Source organism: Paroedura picta, chromosome 5 (assembly GCF_049243985.1).
Source record: "Paroedura picta isolate Pp20150507F chromosome 5, Ppicta_v3.0, whole genome shotgun sequence".
Taxonomy (NCBI): domain Eukaryota; kingdom Metazoa; phylum Chordata; class Lepidosauria; order Squamata; family Gekkonidae; genus Paroedura; species Paroedura picta.
The window spans coordinates 17,073,409-17,091,960 of record NC_135373.1 but is presented as its reverse complement, the minus strand read 5'-3'; the positions used below and the strand labels follow the sequence as shown (position 1 = coordinate 17,091,960).

The 18,552-nt window shown below is 45.9% G+C and overlaps 1 protein-coding gene across 3 annotated transcripts; it reads right to left on the bottom strand.

The window, feature by feature from the left end:
• Nucleotides 1-544: 544 nt before the first annotated feature.
• LOC143837169 (uncharacterized) lies at nucleotides 545-18,498 on the bottom strand. Of its 3 annotated transcripts, none has more exons than XM_077336699.1 (2): nucleotides 18,393-18,498; nucleotides 545-4,536 (listed from the first exon to the last, which is right to left on the bottom strand). In XM_077336699.1, exon 2 carries the CDS (start codon nucleotides 4,490-4,492, stop codon nucleotides 1,598-1,600), a length of 2,895 nt encoding a protein of 964 aa, XP_077192814.1. In that variant the 5' UTR covers nucleotides 4,493-4,536; nucleotides 18,393-18,498; the 3' UTR covers nucleotides 545-1,597. The 3 variants fall into 3 exon arrangements, with proteins under 3 accessions (XP_077192814.1, XP_077192815.1, XP_077192813.1); XM_077336700.1 differs by lacking the exon at nucleotides 18,393-18,498 and adding an exon at nucleotides 16,237-16,374; XM_077336698.1 differs by lacking the exon at nucleotides 18,393-18,498 and adding an exon at nucleotides 13,812-13,893.
• Nucleotides 18,499-18,552: the final 54 nt, after the last annotated feature.

Here is an 18,552-nt window from a genome sequence, read left to right as displayed (position 1 = left end):
AAAAAATTACTTTTATGGATCTTCAAGCCTCATAATTCCAAAGTGGGGTGCCATTAAAATATGCACTATGCATCTATGATTAAAACTGGGAGAAAGTTGATTGGCTGGCTGCCATGATTGACAGATGGAGGGAGACTCACTGGTATTGTGAGTCTCTCTCTGCAGCCATTTTAATCAGCCATGTGGAGTGCCAGGAAGAGTGAGAAAGCAGGAGAAGAAACAGATATTGAGGAGGTAAGAAATGGCGGGGGGGGGGCAATTTTTAATAGCATTAAGTAATTGCGCTGGCTTAATGCTATGTTTTTAGAAGTGCAAAATGGCCCCTATAAGCCATCGGAACACCATGGGAAGAGACATATCCCAAATAAAGATATCTAATAATAATAATAATAATAATGTTACTCCTTGATAGGTAATAATTTTTGAGTGTGGAGGGGTTAGCTGGAATTATTTTAATGTTTTATAATTGGTGTTACCTGTCTTATGTTTTGTGGAAAGGGTAGGAAGAGAAACAAAGTTTACTATTTCTATTTAACATTCACCATTTTATTTACATTGCGTATGGCTTGTCTGTCTCATTCAGATCCAAGACAGATTACACAAAGTGAGTCACACTATGCCAGGAGTAGATAAACTGTGGTTCTTCAGATGTTCATGGACTACATGTCCCATGAGCCCCTGCTAGAATGTTGATGGGAATTGTAGTCCATGGACATCTGAAGAGCCACAGTTTGGGCACTATGACATCTGTTCGAAATTCAAAATACAAATATTTATTAGTAAGTGCACATTAATAAGGTTAAAACAGCATTAAAACATAATCACAGTCTGTGCAACGTTGCACATACATCTCAATGGCTGCAATTGGGATTCTCATCAAACTTGGATGACAGAGGAGAGTCAGCCAGAGATCCACTGTGAGTTTGGCATCTCTAGCACACTGAGGGGGGCCCATCACGTCACAAACCTCTCACAGTGAATCGATTTGTTTGGCACCTAAAGGTTTTTGACCGTTCATGGCTTACAACTTGGGCACATCATGAAACACGGTCTCAGATAAACCACATTTCCCTGGTACAAACCCATCCCTAGTCTCGGATGGAGGTTGTTCACATCATCTCCCATCTGGTCCTTTCATCTCAAGAGGGCGGAGATGGAACCTGAGACCTCCTGCATGCCAAGCATCTGCTCTGCCACTGAGCCGTGGCTCCATACTCCTCATTCTCGTACAAAATTAGCATTCCCACATTGGGTTCTGCCCACTAGTGTTTTAGAGCAAAAACCAAAACTTAAAGAAATGCAGATGTGATGCCTAATTATTCAGTTTCTTGACATATGGTCACAGTCTTGACTTGATATTGAATAATCTCACTCTGCTTGTAAGGATATCATTTAGGCCTAATATTGTTTTAAATTATTTTGCCATAAATACCTGCAGATTTTTGCCTATTTGTACATTTTACATATATTTGTACTTTCTTTGTGGAGAAACTGAATCATTAGGCCACACATTTTGGTTTTAACCTTTTGGTTCTTGATTCTTCGGAAGGGGGCAGGTTCAGTTTCTTCTTTTTGTTTTGATTGGAACAAAATCACCCTATTCCATCTTGGAAGTGGATTCCAAAAGTGGCTTCCCTTCTTTCCCAAACGAGTGTGTTACTTCCCCTTCCTCCGAGTAGCTCCCCTTCATCGCTAATCTCAGTTTAGCCCAGAACAGCTTCTGAGCCTCGGGGTCTGACGGCCAACTGATGTATGTTTTCTTCAACATCACCTTCCGCATCCGGTGGTAGACCGAAAGCTCCTTCTTGGGAATGTCCTCCAGGAAAACAGGAATCAGGACATCCTTCAGTTCATCAAACAGCCTATAGCTGGCCAACTGGATCTCCATAGAGCACCACTCACTTTGTAGGTATTTCCGGCTGATGACACAGATGGTATGCCGGCTGTTGTGGATGCTGTCCACTATATTGTCTATGATGTACTTTCCAGGATGGAAATCCCTGTGGTGAAGACACAGGCGGAAGACTGGCGCTTCTCCGCCCTCTAGGCTGGGTACCAAATGTTCCAGGACCCACTTCTCGTCAGTGGAATTGTAAGAGACAAAGGCATCAAATTTGTAATGCTTGCCCTCCTCCCGCCTCCAGCGACTGTTGACCCAAGCTCTCAGGATGTATAAGTGGTATTTTAGGTGCCAGTAAGTATGCTGGTAGAGTAACGGAAGCAATATGTGAAGCAACAGGATCGGGAAGGTGATCATGAATAGATACTTCCCCACATCCTGGTAGCAGACCCGGGTATCAAAACTGTAAACATAACTGGAATTCTGCCCGGAATTGCAGGTGTAATTGTACAGGTAAACCACCTGCACTCGGTCATTGTTCAACCATTCCTGGAACCAAATGTTATCACAGGTGCATGCCAGTAGGCATTTGCGGAGGTCAAGGTAACTCAGTGAAGTCAGGTTTTCCAGCACGCTGCTGTTGATTGTCTGCAGATCGTTTTTCCCTAGTTGGAGAAAGCGGAGTCGACTGAGGTTGCCAAAGACCTCCAGGGTCAGCGTGTGGATGCCCACATTCTCCAGGTCGAGGCTAGTCAGATTCCTAAGGTTTTTGAATACCCCAGGGGGAAGATTCCCCATGCCATTGCTGCTGTCAGCCAATGTGAGATATTGCAGCTGCTTTAGGTCATCAAAGGCGTCTGGTGCAATGGAGAGGATCTTGTTCCCTGACAGGTAGAGGTTCCGGAGGGATGTAAGGCCCTTGAAGAGCTTCGGCGGGATGAGTTTCAGACCAAAAGGCTGCTGAGCTTGAAGTTTAAGATCATAGACCTTGCTCAGAAAGGAGAATGGAGGTGTGTTGTGCTGTTTCATGCTGATGTACATTATCTTATTGCTCTTCAAGTCCAGCACTTTCAGGGTGTTCTGCACAGGGATGAAAACATTTGAATTAATGTGTTCGATATGATTTCCATCTAGGTAGAGGTTGGAGAGATTCCTCAGCCCCTCGAGGGACCTGTTGCTTAATCGGCGGATGTTGTTCCCACCCAGGTCCAAGATATGCAGCATCCCTAAACTGTGGAAGATTTGGGGGAAGAGGACGGAAATACGGTTGTTCCGGAGGTTGAGTGTCCGGAGATTGGTCAGTTGATCAAAGCTGAGGTTGTAGAGATCAGTTAGAAGATTGTTGTCTAAACGCAGCTCCCTGAGTTTGCTGAGGCCCTTCAAGGCGCGTTTGTCCAGGTAGGCGATGTTGTTGATGTTGAGGTGGAGTCTCTCCAAATTAGGCGCATAGCCAAAAGCATAAGGGCTAACTGAGAGGATGCGGTTGAAGCTGAAGGAGATATTCCTTAGTTCTTGCAAAGTGGTTTTGCCATGGCAGTCCCTCAGCCTGTTTAATAGGTTGTGTTTGACAGTCAAGGTTTGCAGCTGGTTAGGCACTGACCTGTTGAACAGTTCTCCTACACACCCCACTTCTTTGAGGTGGTTTCTCGAGAGATCCAGTTGCCGGATTGGTGGGCAAGTGGAGAAGGTGCTGTCATTCAGGTTCCTGAGGCTGTTGCTCTGCAAATGAAGATTCAGGGGGAAGTTAGATTTCCTGAGATGCTGGCACATCCTTTCCAATTGTGAAAAGTTATGCAAGTGCAGCCCTGAGTAGTCCAAGCTAGAAGGCCGTAAATCAGAAACATTCAAGAGCTGGAAAACATCTATTATGTTTCCCATCAGCTTCAGAGTGCTAAGTTTCCGGAGGCTGACTGCAGCAAAGGAAGAAGAGTTAGAGATCTTGTTGTAGGAAAGGTCCAGCTTTTTCACATTCTTCAGAAATCCATGCCCTTTCACGTCCATCCACCTCAGGGAATTGTTACAAAGCAGGAGGGTAGAGAGGGACTTGGGAAGCCAGCCTTCTGACCTTAGGGAGACCAGACGATTGTTGCACAAATTCAAGTTTCTCAGCCTTGTCAGGTTCTGAAGGCCCAGAAGCACTCCGTCAAAGCTCTCCAGGAGGTTAAACTGGAGATGCAGTTTCCAAAGGCTCTGCAATGGGTCAAACGTCCCTGGCTGTATCGTTTTCAGATGGTTGTTGTATAAAACGAGGTGGGTGAGGCCAGCCAAGCCACTGAACACCTCTTTGGAGACATTTACCAAACAGTTGAAGGAGAGGTTGAGCATCTCCAAGGCCATGAGATTGTCGAAGGCTCCACCTTCTATGTTCTGTATTTTGTTGTAGCTGAGCTGTAGGATCCGCAGCTCCGGCAGGTGGAGGAAGCTCCCGTAAGGCAAGGACCAGATGGAGTTGTGGGAAGCATTGACCACCGTAGTGTTGCTGGGGAGGTCACCCACAGCGCTGGAGATGGAAGTCAGGAAGCGCTGCATGCACTTGAAGTTCCCCGGGTCTCCCATGATCTGGATGCAGTTCCTGAAGCCATAGGAGCTGGCCTGCTGAGTGTTAAACAGCACGAAAGCCAAGGAAGGGAGGAGCAGTCCTAATCTCCTCATTTGCGTGAGTGGAATCCACAATTTCAAAATCCTCTGGTAGCCCCCTAGAACCAAAGAACATTCATCAGGAACTTGGTTATCACTTGGGAACTGCCGTTTTACTGACATCCATGGAATCATTTCCTCTCCCCCCCCCCCCCAAGTTCTCTGTAAATTCTGCACCAATATAATATACAAGGGACCCTGGGGTGGATCGCTATTTAGGCTACGAGGAAAAGTCCTGGTGGGTGGGGTGATAGTCTAAGGGTCTGTACCACACCAGGGTCACTCAGGTCACAAAGCAGGGTTGCCAAAATGATGTCAAAATAGAAAGACCCGTCAGTCCACAGACTAATCAGATGAAGAAAAATATATAAATTATAATGGCTTAAAAGCTTGGTGAAACTATGTTGCATTAATATTCTATAGGTATGTTATACTTGTTGTATGGCATTATATAATTTTTCATTGTTGTATATTGGTGTTTCATGACGGTTTTATTTTCAATTGTAGAATTGTCCAAGTTGAGAAATTTAAACCAGATATGATTGCTTTAATACATTCAATTATATTATGAATGTGATTATAAGGGTAAATTTTGTAAATACAATTTGATTTATTATTTAGAATGTATAGCCACTGACAGAAGAACACACTTTGAAAATTAGTACTTCATACTGGAGCTTGTTTGGCTTTGGATAATCATGAAAAAGTTGAATTTGACACCTCTTCAGTGTTTTTTTCTTCAAGTGACTCTTCAAGTGGGATTATGATTAGTGCAGACTTCTAATCTGGAGAGCTGGGTTCGATTCTGTGCTCCCCCACATGCAGCCAGCTGGATGACTTTGGGCTCACCACAGCATTGATAAAGCTGTTCTGACAGAGGAGATATCAAGGCTCTCTCAGCCTCACCTCCCTCACAGGATGTCTCTTGTGGGGAGAGGAAAGGGAAGGCGAATATAAGCCGCTTTGAGACTCTTTTGGGTAGAGAAAAGCGGCATCTAAGAACCAACTCTTCTTCTTAATATCAGGTCTCTCTCAGCCCCACCTCCCTCACAAGGTGTCTGTTATGGGGAGAGGAAAGAGAAGGGGATTGTAAACCACTTTGAGACTCCTTCAGGTAGAGAAAAGTGGCATATAAGAACCAACTCTTCTTCAGGCAATAGATATCAGTTTGCTGGAGATAGATATATAGATTACCTTTAATGGCATAAAATTCATATAAATACAGATAACCACAGTACAGATGGACATAGGTGGTATATACTGAAGCCTAATGCACAGGCTAGCATTTTTGCAAATACGAAAGATTGACTTTTAACACTGAACAGAGTACATTAGCAGTTTTAGCCAATAGAGCATGATTCTTCTCGTTAAGCAGAGCTTAACTTGCCATTCATTTGGCCCCAATTTGGTTATATAGTCTTGAATCGAGATGCGTTGGCTGCAAAGAGCCAACCAAGATGTGGAGGAGGGTGTCGGGGATGCCACAGCCATGGCAGCAAAGTCTCTCCCATTCAGGAATATGGCAAAACCTGCCACAAATCTCTTTCGAGGGGAAGACTCTTGAGTTTGCCTGCAGAAAATGATTGCTTAGGAATGTGGATTAGGGCACTATACCCATAGACATCCCTCCCCTCCCCTGCCCTTCTCAGGCTCCACCCCCAAAATCTCTAGGTATCTCTCTACCTGGATGGCAGCCGGAGGTCTAAGCCCAGCATGGGGCAGGCGAGACTGCCAAAAAGCGTCAGAAAGAGATTTAACTTTAAAAATCATCGACTCATTTTATGCTTTCATGCACACACATATGAAAATAAAACCACTTCAGGGTTGATTCATGAGAGCTTTTCTCTCTTAGGGGCATAGGGACATAAGGTGCGCATTGGAGAAAGCCACTGAAAATATCTCAGGTGATTACCAGGACCCTGTCTTTTGTTAAGCTAATAGTTTGTGAAATAGTATGAAATTAATTCTTTTGTTAATGGGACATGTCTCTCCAACTTCCTCTCCACAAAGGCTACAGGGCATGAAAGATAGTCTTGTGCCCATTCAGATGTGGAGAAGAGAGAACTGTAAACTACCTGAGATGATATTCAGGCAATGATATTCCCTTTATTACTTATTTAAATCTTTTTAATGCCATCTTTCCACCCAATGTAGGGTCTCCCAAGGTTGCAAACAATCCAAAACATACCAAGCAAATCTGTGCAACATACTCAAACAATGAAAACAATTAAGTGGAATACCAAAGCATGTGAACAGGAAAGAGGATCACATATCAGTGCTGACCCTAAACTTCCTTGGTGGTCTCCCATCAGAGTACTGAGCCTGGACTTCTTTGGAGGTCTCCCATCCAAGTACTGACCAGGGCTGACCCTGGACTTCCTTGGTGATCTCTCATCCAAGTACTGACCAGGGCTGACCCTGATTAGATTCCAGCATATGGTGATATGGGGCTAGCCCAGGCTGTCATGGTCAGAACTGTGGCCTCCTGTAAAGAAGCCTGGATAGTTGATTCTCACCTGGGTATGGTTCCCAGCCTCCACGTGGTGCCTAGAATTCTCCCAGTATTCCAACTCTGGCTACTTTATAGCAGTGGTCCCCAACCTGCGGGCCGCGGCCCAGTGCCAGGCCGCGAAGGCCATGGTACCGGGCCGCGGCTCCCTCTCCCCGCCCCCCCCCCCGCAGTAAAAAACTTCCCAGGCCGCAAGCTTGCGGCCCGGGAAGCTTCTTACTGCGGGAGGGCGGGGAGAGGGAATCAGGGCCATGTCGCGCACTGCGCATGCGCGTCCAAAATTACGCATGCACGGCACTTTTGCGCATGCGCGAAAGTGCCGTGCATGTGCGATTTTGGCCGTGCATGGCGCATGCGTGATGCGCGGGCTGGCAGTTGCCCTGCCGGTCCCCAGCCTCATAAAGGTTGGGGACCACTGCTTTATAGGATAGAACTGATAGTATTTGATCTCTCCGACAACCTTCCTCTCCCCAAACCCCACCCTCCCTGGATTCCACCATCTAAACCTGCAGGTCCAGGAATTTCCAAGCTCAAAGCAGGCAAACAACAATGGTTGTTGACATCCATTCAGTCGTGTCCAATCCTTGGCCATCCAAATGTACAGCTATCACCACAATCCCCAATTCTGCACCGCCTCAGTCAGCTATACAATATTTTTGCCGGTGCCCGCCCAGATTGTGCCCAACCACCGTATCTTTTTTTGGCCTGGTTTCCTTTTTCCACTGACTAATCCTAGCATAATTGCTTTCTCCAATGAGTTGGATCGCATGGTATGGCCAAAGTAAAGAAGCTGTAGTTTCGTGATTTTGCCTACCAATAATATATCATACGTTATGCCCTATAGTATTTCCTTGTTTGTGACTTTTCCTGTCCATGGAACCTGCAGAAGCCTTCTTCAGCCCCAGAGTTCAAATGAATCTTCTCTTGTCAGATTTTTTCATCATCCAACTTTTATGTGATAGATCAAACTAATCTACATTTGGTACCCTGGCTTCTGTCTTTGCTTTTCCGTGTTTGGTTCAAGCTCATCATTGCTGAGCGACCCAGAGCAATTTGACATTTTATTAACCTACTGCAGTCACTACTCACATGAATTCATGATCCAAGAAAAATGAATTCTTGATCACATTCGATCTCTTCACCATCAATTTTTATTGTGACATGACTGTTTTTTGCAGCGGATGTTATTTTTGTCCCTTAAGAAAAGTCTAAATTTCTCTCTTACTTCATTGACCTTTGTCATCAGGGGTTCTAGGCCTTCCTTAGTTTCTGACAGGAGGGTAGTGTCATCAGCATACCAAAGATTATTTATATTCCTTCCTCCAATCTCAGTTCCAGGGTTTGCTTCTTTGAGTTCAGTACTCTCATAATGATCTCAGCATACCAGTTGAGCAGGAAGGGGGAAAGAATGCAACTTTAGCATACTCCTTTCCTTATTTTGAACCAAATGGTGTATGTTCAATGGCTTCTTGGTTTGCATAGAGTGACTGTATCAGTTTGATTAAATTCACTGGCAGCCCCAAATTTTGCAGGGCTTCCCACAATTTGTTGAGATACACACAATCAAAAGCTTTCTTGTAGTCAATAAAGCAGATGAAGATGTCTTTAAAAAAACAAATTAGGGGGTGGGAATCCAGAGCAGAAGAACCACAGTGAGGCACTTAAACATTATAGGCATCTGTAGATTCTTCTTTTGAGAGCTCTGGGTTGGGAATTTCCTGGAGATTTGAGGAATTGAGCCTGGAGAGGACAAGGACCCTGGGGGGTGGTACACTGTCATACAGTCCATGTTCTAAGGCAGCCATTTTCTCCAGGAGAACTGATTTTATGTGATTCTAACGTCTTCTAATTTCTTCCTTCCCAATGCAGTTCAGAATGCATCGTGGGACAAATCATCGAGGAAACCTGGTTCAATTTTTCTATCCTCTGCAAGATCCAACTTCCAACATTTGGCTCTAGTAGACGTGTGGAGAGAACATCATCTAAAAATGCGCCAATATACGTTTTATTTGCACAGACATAAGGCTTATTCAAGACTGGATCAAAGTTGGTCATCTAAGCAAATGTTATCTAAATTGGTAAGCTCTGAGATATTACCAAACACCTATGCCGATCATAATCAATTGCAAATTGAACTGTCGGTAAGAAGAATTGGAATGAGGAGGTGGAGAATGAATGATTACCTCTTAGAGGATCCAAAGGTACAACAGATGTGTGAGTTAACCTTGCAAGATGTCTTCCAACTGAATGTCACTCCAGATGTATCAATGGCTATGTTTTGGGATGCTATCAAGGCATTCATGAAGGGCACACTTATACATTTGAATACAATGGCAGGGAACAGGAAAGAGAAGAGGGTGGAGGAGATAAAGGAAAAGTTGCAACAATTGGAATACCAACATCAACAACACCAAACAAGAAGATTAGCAAAGCATATCAAATTACTGAGAATACAGAGAGATAATTTGGAGGTGGAAGAGATGAGGAGGAAACTGGATTATCTCAAACAAAAAAACTTTGAGTGGGCAGACAAACCAGGGAAATGGTTGGCTAATAAACTGAGGAAGAACTTTCAAAAACATAATATAAATAAACTAAAATGTGATGGAATAAATTACACAAAAGAAGAAGAAATTCAAACATGTCTTGAAAGATCTATTGGCGACTTGAAAGATCTATTGGCGATATAGTACACCAGAATCAAACAGGTTTCATGCCAAGAAGATTAATGAGGAGTAACATGCGATTTGTTTTGAATGTGTCAGATTATGTGTCCCAAAAAAGTTGAAAGCTGCCTTCATATTCTTGGATGCAGAGAAAGCTTTTGATAATGTTTGTTGGGGCTTCCTATTTGAAACTTTAAAAACACTAGAATGTGGGAACTTCTTTTTGGATCTGATTAGGTGCATATATTCGGAACAAGAAGCAAGAATCTTAGTGAATGGTATGCTTACAAATCAGTCTATTACCATAAATAAAGGGACTAGGCAAGGATGCCCACTATCTCCATTATTATTTAATTTGGTACTAGAAATATTGGCAACTAAAATGCGAGAAACAAAAGCGATCACCGGAGTAAAGATTGAAGGTGAAGAATTTAAATTGAAATGTTACGCAGGTGACAGTCTGCACTTTGACAAACCTAACAACTTCAATTCCAGCACTCCTGGATCTGCTGAGAGACTTCGGGCTTTATTCTGGATATAAAATAAATAAAGCCAAAACCAAAATTATGTTATGAGGAGTTACAGACTCGGAGATACAAGCTATTAAAGGAAATACTGGTTGTGAAATTAATCCAAAATGGGTAAAATATCTCGGGATTTATTTGGATAATGACTTTTAGGAACTTTTTGTTGGCAATTATAATAAACTCTGGAACAATATTGAATTGGATATCAAAAGACGGAATGACATGAAACTGTCTTGGTCAGCACGGAGAGCAACAGTTAAAATTAATATACTGCCAAAGTTTAACTTTTTATTCCAAATGTTACCATTGGATATCGCGGAGAGAACATTCAAGAAATGGCAATCAGCCTGGTTCATCTTGGAGGTTCTATATGCAGCCTGTGCTGAGTCAGCTGCATTGGTTGTCTGTCCTGGCCCAGATCAGGTTTAAGATTTTGGTGCTAACATTTAAGGCCATTCGCAGCTTGGATCCTGCCTATTTGAGGGACTGCTTGTCTCTTTATGCCCCCCACAGGGCACTTCGCTCTGCGGATGCTAATCAACTGGTGGTTCTTGGCCCCAAAGAAGCACACCTGGCCTCAACCTGGGCCAGGGCCTTATCGGTCCTGGCCCCAACCTGGTGGAATGAGCTCCCAGAAGAGCTGAGGGCCCTGATGGAGCTATCAGAGTTCTACAGGGCCTGCAAAATGGAGCTCCTCTGCCAGGTCTTTGGTTGAGTCAGAGCCAGGAACAATGAGGGACCCTCCTCATGTTACGCAATAACATCCAGCATACCCCACCCGGGGGGGGGGGTAAACGGCTGCAGGGATTGGGGGAGGGATGATACCACCAATCTTGTTTTATCCTCTTTTAACTATGATTTGTTGTTTTGTTATGGGATGGGGTTCTATCATGTTTTATGGGGGGGGGGTTATATTGTACCCCACCATGAGTCTCTGGAGAGTGGCGGGCTAAAAATCTAAGTAATAAAGAAACAAAAGTACCGTTTGATGCAATAAATTAGTTCATTTTTTTGAGAATTCTTCTAAGTCAATTTTTTATTCCCTTGAAGAACTTGATAATATTATATTAATCCCATTTGGTCCACTGTGGAAGCCACCCTGCGAAATGTCATTTGGCCTTCAGTTGGAACTTACATGTTGGATTTTTCCCTGAACTATTTTTTTTATTACACTTGTAGTATTGTACACAAATTTACAGTGTTGTTTAGTTATTACTCATGATGATTGTCTTTATGATGCTGAAGGAGGAGGGGAGGAGGAGAGGAGGAGGAGGAGGAAGAGGAGGGTTTTATAGCCTGCTTTTCATTGCCTGAAGGAGTCTCTCGCTACATGTGGAAGAGCAGGGAATCAAGCCCAGCTCACCAGATTAGAATCCACCACTTTTAACCACTACACCATGATGTATTTTGCACTTTTGGAATCATTATTTACTGTAGTTTCAGAGTCACCACTACACAGCCCCCCCTTTTTTTCCTGGTGCCCCCCAGAAGTTGCCAAAACCAGTGGGTTCTCACCTCCGATCCTCCCCCTCCTCCATTTTCAACAAAACCTTTCACCAATCTCCAGGTGGGTCTTGGAGATCTCTGGGAATTACTGTAGACCTCCAGAATAGAGAGATCAGTTCCCCTGGAGAAAATATTAAAACCTGTGGAGGTCCCTGCCCTCCCCAGGTTCCATTCCCAAAACCTTCAGGAATTTCCCAACTCATGGCAACTGTAGCAAGCCCACAGTTTGAGCCCCACGGGGGCAGAGCCACAATGTGGGGCAGAGAGGCTGTGGGCAGGGAAAGGGTTAAATAGCACCCTCTTCCCTTTCCACCCCTCCCCAACCCGCAAAGTTTTGTTTCGTTTTAAAAGGTGTTTGGGGCTCTAATAAATATATTTGCATATTATAAGCAATTAACTTTGGCATACCTCCTGACTTTATACAGATAAAAAGGACAGTAAAAAAGGACATTTGGGACAGTTCAAATATTATTTGTATTACATGAGCAATATCTATCTAAATGTGGCATTTTTTGGTAAGCCATAACTTCCTTTCTTTTAAGGTTACCATATTTTGAAAAAGAAAAAAAAAGGATATAGGTTTTTAGAAAGAGCCTAAAAGAAGAAGAGTTGGTTTTCATACCCTGTCTTTCACTGCCCAAAGGAGTCTCAAACCAGCTTACAATCGCCTTCCTTTCCTCTTCCCACAACAGGCAGCCTGTGAGGTAGGTGATACTGAGAGAGCTCTGACAGAACTGTTCTGTGAGAACAGATCTATCAGGACTGTGACAGCCCAAAGTCACCCAGATAGCTGCATGTGGAGGAGCAGGGAATGAAGCCCAGCTCACTAGATTAGAAGCTGCTGCTCTTAACCACAATACCATGTCGGTGGATGAACACCAAGAAGAAGAAGTTGGTTCTTATATACCACTTTTCTTCCCGAAGGAGTCTCAAAGCAGCTTACAGTCGCCTTCCCTTTCCTCTCCCCACAACAGACACCCTGTGAGGGAGGTGAGGCTGAGAAAGTCCTGATATTACTGCTCAGCCAGAACAGCTTTATCAGTGCTGTGGCAAGCCCAAGGTCACCCATGTCCTCTCAAAAACAGACTTCTGGTAACCCTAACTTCTGTTCAGGGATCACGAATATCGTGACCTGCAGTAACTGAGCTAGTCCACAAGAATCTAGAATTAAATCATGTTAGCCTTCTCAGTAGCCCTGCCTGGTTAGCTTGCTCTTGCCACATCTCAGAAGCCAAGAAGGGTCACAGCCCTGGTTAGTACGGGGATGGGAAACCACCGAAGAAGTCCTGGGTTGCTACACAGAAGTAAGCCATGGCCAAGCACCTCTGAATGACTCTTGCCTTGAAAACCAGGGTCGCCATAAACTGGCCATGACTTGGCAGCATTAATCCCGCACATTCTGTCTCTCAATCCCACCAGACTCCCGTTTATTTTTGTCACAGAAAACACCGTGACTGCGGTGGCTGTTTTCCCACAGTTGCATCTTTCCACAAACCAGAGAAGGGTTTTACAAGGGGCCAACAAAAGTGCAGAGCTGCTACTCAGTCACACAAATGGGATTTATCCCCAAAGTGCTTTGCTTTGGGGATAAATACCACAGCAAAGAGCCATGCCCCAGTTTTGAAAGCAACATATTTTGAAGATCATTCTGATCTTCATGCCTTAGCAAAGCTTAACTTGGTCACGAAAGTCCAAGGGCAGGTAAGCAAATGGTCAGTCCCCGCCCCCCCCCATCAACAAGCAACCTGCAGGCTTGCTTTAATTTCTCCTCCCTGCCTACTGCAGGCCCCCTACATGCAGTGTCCTCCATGCATCTTTCATTTTGATCGTTCTTCCATGAGTCCAGCTGTTCTACAGATAGAAGTAGTTTGCTATTGCCAGGAATCACACGGTGCCAACTCCCAGTTGAAAAATTCCTGGAGATTTGGGGGTGAAACCTGGGGAGGGGAGAGAGGGTATAGCACCACCCTCCAAAACGGCCCATTTGTCCGGGGGAACTGATCTCTGTTGTCTGGAGAGCAGCTGTAATTCCAGTGGATCTCCAGGATCTACCTGGAGGTTCGCAAGGGTGAGAGTGCTGCTTCAGCGGAGTCTACGCCTTATCTGAGGGAAAGTTTCCCGCCTACCTGTCTCTTGGGCCTTCATGTTAGCTTGGTGCCAGTACGGACAGTACGGATTTCTGACAATCTATTCAGGGAGGTATTCAATTCTCTCTCTTCCTAGCCACTGTGGGAAACTAAAACAGCGTTGTTTATTTAAAGGGAAGTGAATGGCCAGGTGGTTTTCAGTTCTGTTTCTGCCTCTCGAGCTAACTTCTTCTGCTTTCCAGTCACAACTCAGGAACAGCTGCAGGGCTAGAAGAGCATATGGGCACATCTGTCTTTGGGGTCCATAATCCCAGAATCCAGTCTCTCTCCACAATGTGTTGGTCTGATAGGCTTATTGACCATTTGAGACTTCTTCAGGTATTTAGGGTTGCCAGCTCCAGGTTGGGACATCGCTGGAGATCTGGAGGTAGAATTTTGAGAAGGTGGGGTATGGAGACTGGAGGGCGCTTAGGTCACCAGATTTCCCTGACCAACAGCGGGGGATGGGGAGCAGGGTTGCCAGATCCAGGCTAGGAAATTCCTGGGGATTTGGGGATGGAGCAGGAACCTCAGTGGGGAACAAGGCCCTAGAGTCCCCCCTCCAAAGCAGCCATTTTCTCCAGGGGAAACTGATCTCTTTAGTCTGGAGATGAGCTGTAATTCCAGGGGGTCCCCAGGCCCCACCTGGAGACTGGCAACCATATTCTACCATATTCTACCCTTCAAAACAGCCATTTTCTCCATGGGAACTGAGCTCTCACATCTGGAAAACAGATGTAATTCTAGGCTAGCTACAGGCCACACGTGGTGGAGTTGTCAGTTCCAGGTTGTAAATACCTGGAATTTTGGGGGTGGAGCCTGAGGAGAGCAGGATTTGGGGTAGGGTAGGGGCTCGAGCAAGATATAATGCTATAGACTCCAATCTTCCAAAGTGGCCATTTTCTCCAGAGGAACTACCTCCAGTGCCTGGATTTCAGCTGTAATCCCAGGAGGCCTCCAGCCACCACCTGGAGGTTGGCAACCCTACACTTGGGTAGGTTTCCAGTGGGAATGTGCTATGTGCTTCCGAGTGGAAATGGTAGTCCTTTAGAAATGCATTCCTTTACCCCAAGTGATAAGAATACCCACAGAATCATAGAGTTGGAAGGGATCTCGAGGGTTATCTAGTCCAACGCCCTGCACGGTGCAGGAACTCACAACTACATTGACCCCATTTAATGCCCAACTACATTGACCCCCATTTAAAGCCCACAACCACCAAAAATCTCCAGAATCCAGCCTGGCTTGGAGGAAATTCACCTACCATTCTACTGTGGCAGTCAGCAATTCCCTGGGTATGTAAGGAGGTGCCACAAGAGACAAACACTGGCACATCCCTTCCTGCCCATGCCCTCACCAACTGCCTAAGTTCATAAAATTGGCGTTTCTGTCAGATTATATCTAGCCTCTGATTAAAAACGTCCAAAGAAGGAGACCCCACAAACTCCTGAGGAAGCCTGTTCTTCTGAGGAATCGCTCTGTTTGGAACTTCTTCCGGATGTTTAGCTGAAAATTATTCTGGATTAGTTTCAACCCATTGGTTCTAGTCTGAATCTCTGGGGCAACCAAAAACAATTCTTCTCAGTCTTCTATATAACTTCCCTTCAAGTACTTGAAGATGGTTATCATATCACCTCTTTGTTGTCTTCTCTCCAGCTAAACATACCAAGCTCCCTCATCCTTTCCTTTCCTCATATGACTTGGTCTCCAAACCCCTCACCATCTTCATAGCCCTTCTCTGGACACACTCCAGTTTGTCTACATCTTTCTTCAGTTGTGGTGCCCCAAACCGAACACAGTACTCCAAGTGAGGTCTTACCGGAGCAGAGTAAAGCGATACCATCACCTCGAGTGATCTGGACACTACACTTCTTTTAATACAGCCCCAAATCCCATTTGCCTTTTAGCCATTAAGTCACACTGCTGACTCATGTTCAGCGTCTGGTCTGCTAAGACTCCCAAATCCTTTTCACGCGAACTACTGCCAAGACAAGTCTCACCCATCCTATAGTGGTGCATATGACTTTTCCTACCTAAAGGCAGAAATTTACATTTATCACTATTGTTTGTTAAAATTTGCTCTCCTGAGGTCCAGCCTGAATGTGTGAGTATGGACAGCTTCTCTCTTCCCCAAGATCATAAAGTCCAAAATCACACGGTCGCTACTATCAAGCATGCCCACAACTTTTACTTCATCAACCACTTCTTCCTTATTGCTGAGAATCAAGTCTAGAATAGCAGACCCCCTGGTTGCCCCTTCCACTTTCTGGGAAATGCCCCACTTTTACTGAATGCCCCACTCTTAAAAGTGAAGGTGTTTCCTTTTGCAAGTATGGAAAAGAATCCCACCTCTGTGGAATCTCCTGCTACAAAGACCCTTGGTGAGTTCCTTCTCACTTTGCAGGGTGTGTGGCTTTTCCCCTACCTGAGCATTCCTTGTTTTGCAAAGGCTTTTCACCTCTTCTCTCTGTTATTCTTTGCAAAAGTTTCCTCCTGGGGGTAGGGTTGCCAACCTCCAGGTGGTGGCTGGAGCTCTCCTGGGATTACAATTGATGTCCAGGCCACAGGGATCAGCTCCTGTGGAGAAAATGTCCACTCTGGAAGGTGGGCTCTATGATATTATGCCCCAATGAAGTCCCTCCCCACCCTAAACTCTACCCTCCTTAGGCTCCACCCCCAAAACTTCAGGTACTTCCCATCCCAAAACTGGCAGATTGCAGCTTTCTTTAAAAAGGGCGTCCCACCTACTCTGGCACTCTCCAAAGAAACAATACAAAAGAATATCTTGTTTTGTGGTTTTTCTGGGTAGGTATTTTTTGCTTGCTTTTGCTTTTAGTTGTAAAGCTATGCTAACAATCAAAGAGAAGTTATTTGAGGTTCAACTGATATCTATTGTAAAGTAGCAGAACAGGTTTTGCTACAGATGCCAGCCTCCAGGTGGGACCTGGGTAATCCCCTGGAATCACAGCTCACCTCCAGACAAAAGAGATCAGCTCCCCTGGAGAAAATGGTCACTGTATGCTATTATCCCCCCATTTCATTCTCTCCCCACCCCAAATCCCACCCTCTGCAGGCCCCACCCCTCAAGTCCCCAGGTTTTTCCCACCTTGAAGCTGGCAACCCTAATTTCCCCCTAAAGTTGGGTTCTGAAAGGGATTCAGGGAAGGGGTTCCTTGCTAGGAAGGTTTAGTTCCCAGGTGACTCCACAGACGTCCTGAATGATACTCTCAACAGTCTCTGGTCTGAAAAGTCTCTTTTGGAGATGCAAATACAGACGGATTGGACTCCAGGCTGGGAATTCATAGGAAAGGGACCAACACTCAAACAGCCTCTGTTAGAACTGCCTTATGAAGAGCAAGGATGCGGCCTCCTTTGGGAAATTCTGTGGCGTTCCAGTCATTGGAAGGCTGCCAGCCTCCAGGTGGGATCTAGGGTTGTGCACTCTGGTGTGCTTTGGCCACTTCGGTGCTTGCTGAAGCGCACCAGAGCATGCAACCCTAGTGGGTCCCCTGGAATTAAAACTCATCTCCAGACCACAGAGATCCATTTCCCTGGAGAAAAGTGTGGGCTTTACAGCAAGGGTGGGCAAACTGTGGCCCTCCAGATGTCCATGGACTACAATTCCCATGAGCCCCTGGCATAATTTGCTGGCAGGGGCTCATGGGAATTGTAGTCCATGGACATCTGGAGGGCCACAGTTTGCCCACCCCTGCTTTACAGCATCATATTCCACTGCTGTCCTCCCTAGGTCAATCCCTAAATCTCTAAGAGTTTCCCAACGTGGATCTGTTAACTGCATCCTCCCCTCCCCTGCCAGGGATGAAGGGGGCCTGGCAATCTGAAGTCACCTCATCTCAAAAGAGGCCTTGCTGAGAAAGAAGAGAAGGCAACCCACATTATCAAGGGGATGGAACAGATTCTCTGTAGGGATAGAACGGAGAGTCTTGAACTTTTCAGCCTAGAAACAAGATGGCTAAGGGGAGACACCACAAAGGCTTATAAAATTATGCACGGATAGAGATAGGGCCGCCATCCTCCAGAATTACTGCTGGGTTCCAGCCAACAGAGATCGGTGCCCCCCCTCCGAGAAAATGGTATACCCTTGCCCAGACTTCCCAGCGCTGGCAGGAATCCTGAGCCTCCAAGGCCAGGAGGTGGGACTCATCTGGGCCTCCCCGGGAGACACCTGGGGCCGCTCCTGGCCTGCCATAGGAATGAAGAGACCCAGGAGAAGAAGAGCTGGTTCTTATACGCCGCTTTTCTCTATCAGAAGGATTCTCAAAGCGGCACACAATCGCCTTCCCTTTCCTCTCCCCACAACAGACACCCTGTGAGGTAGGAGAGGCTAAGCGAGCTCTGATACAACTGCTCTGTGAGAACTGCTCTATCAGGACTGTGACTGGGCCAAAGTCACCCAGCTGGCTGCATGTGGGGGAGCGGTCAATCAAACCCTGCTGGCAAGATTAGAGCCCCCCCCTCCTCCCCCGCTCGCTCTTAACCATGACAAACAGCCTCGACGGCCCCCACGACGCCAGGGGCGAAGAGCAACGTCAGCCCCCCCCCCCTTTCCAGCCCACACACCTGCAGGGACGGCGCTGCTCAGCGCGGCCGGGTCGGGCTCCGGGGCTGCGGCAGAGCTTCCCCCGGACTCGCCAGTGCCGGAGAGGGAAGTGGACAAAGCGGCCCGCAGCTCCTGGCCGCGTGCCTGGGAAGGTGGCGGGCGGCGCCCCGGGGTGCGGCC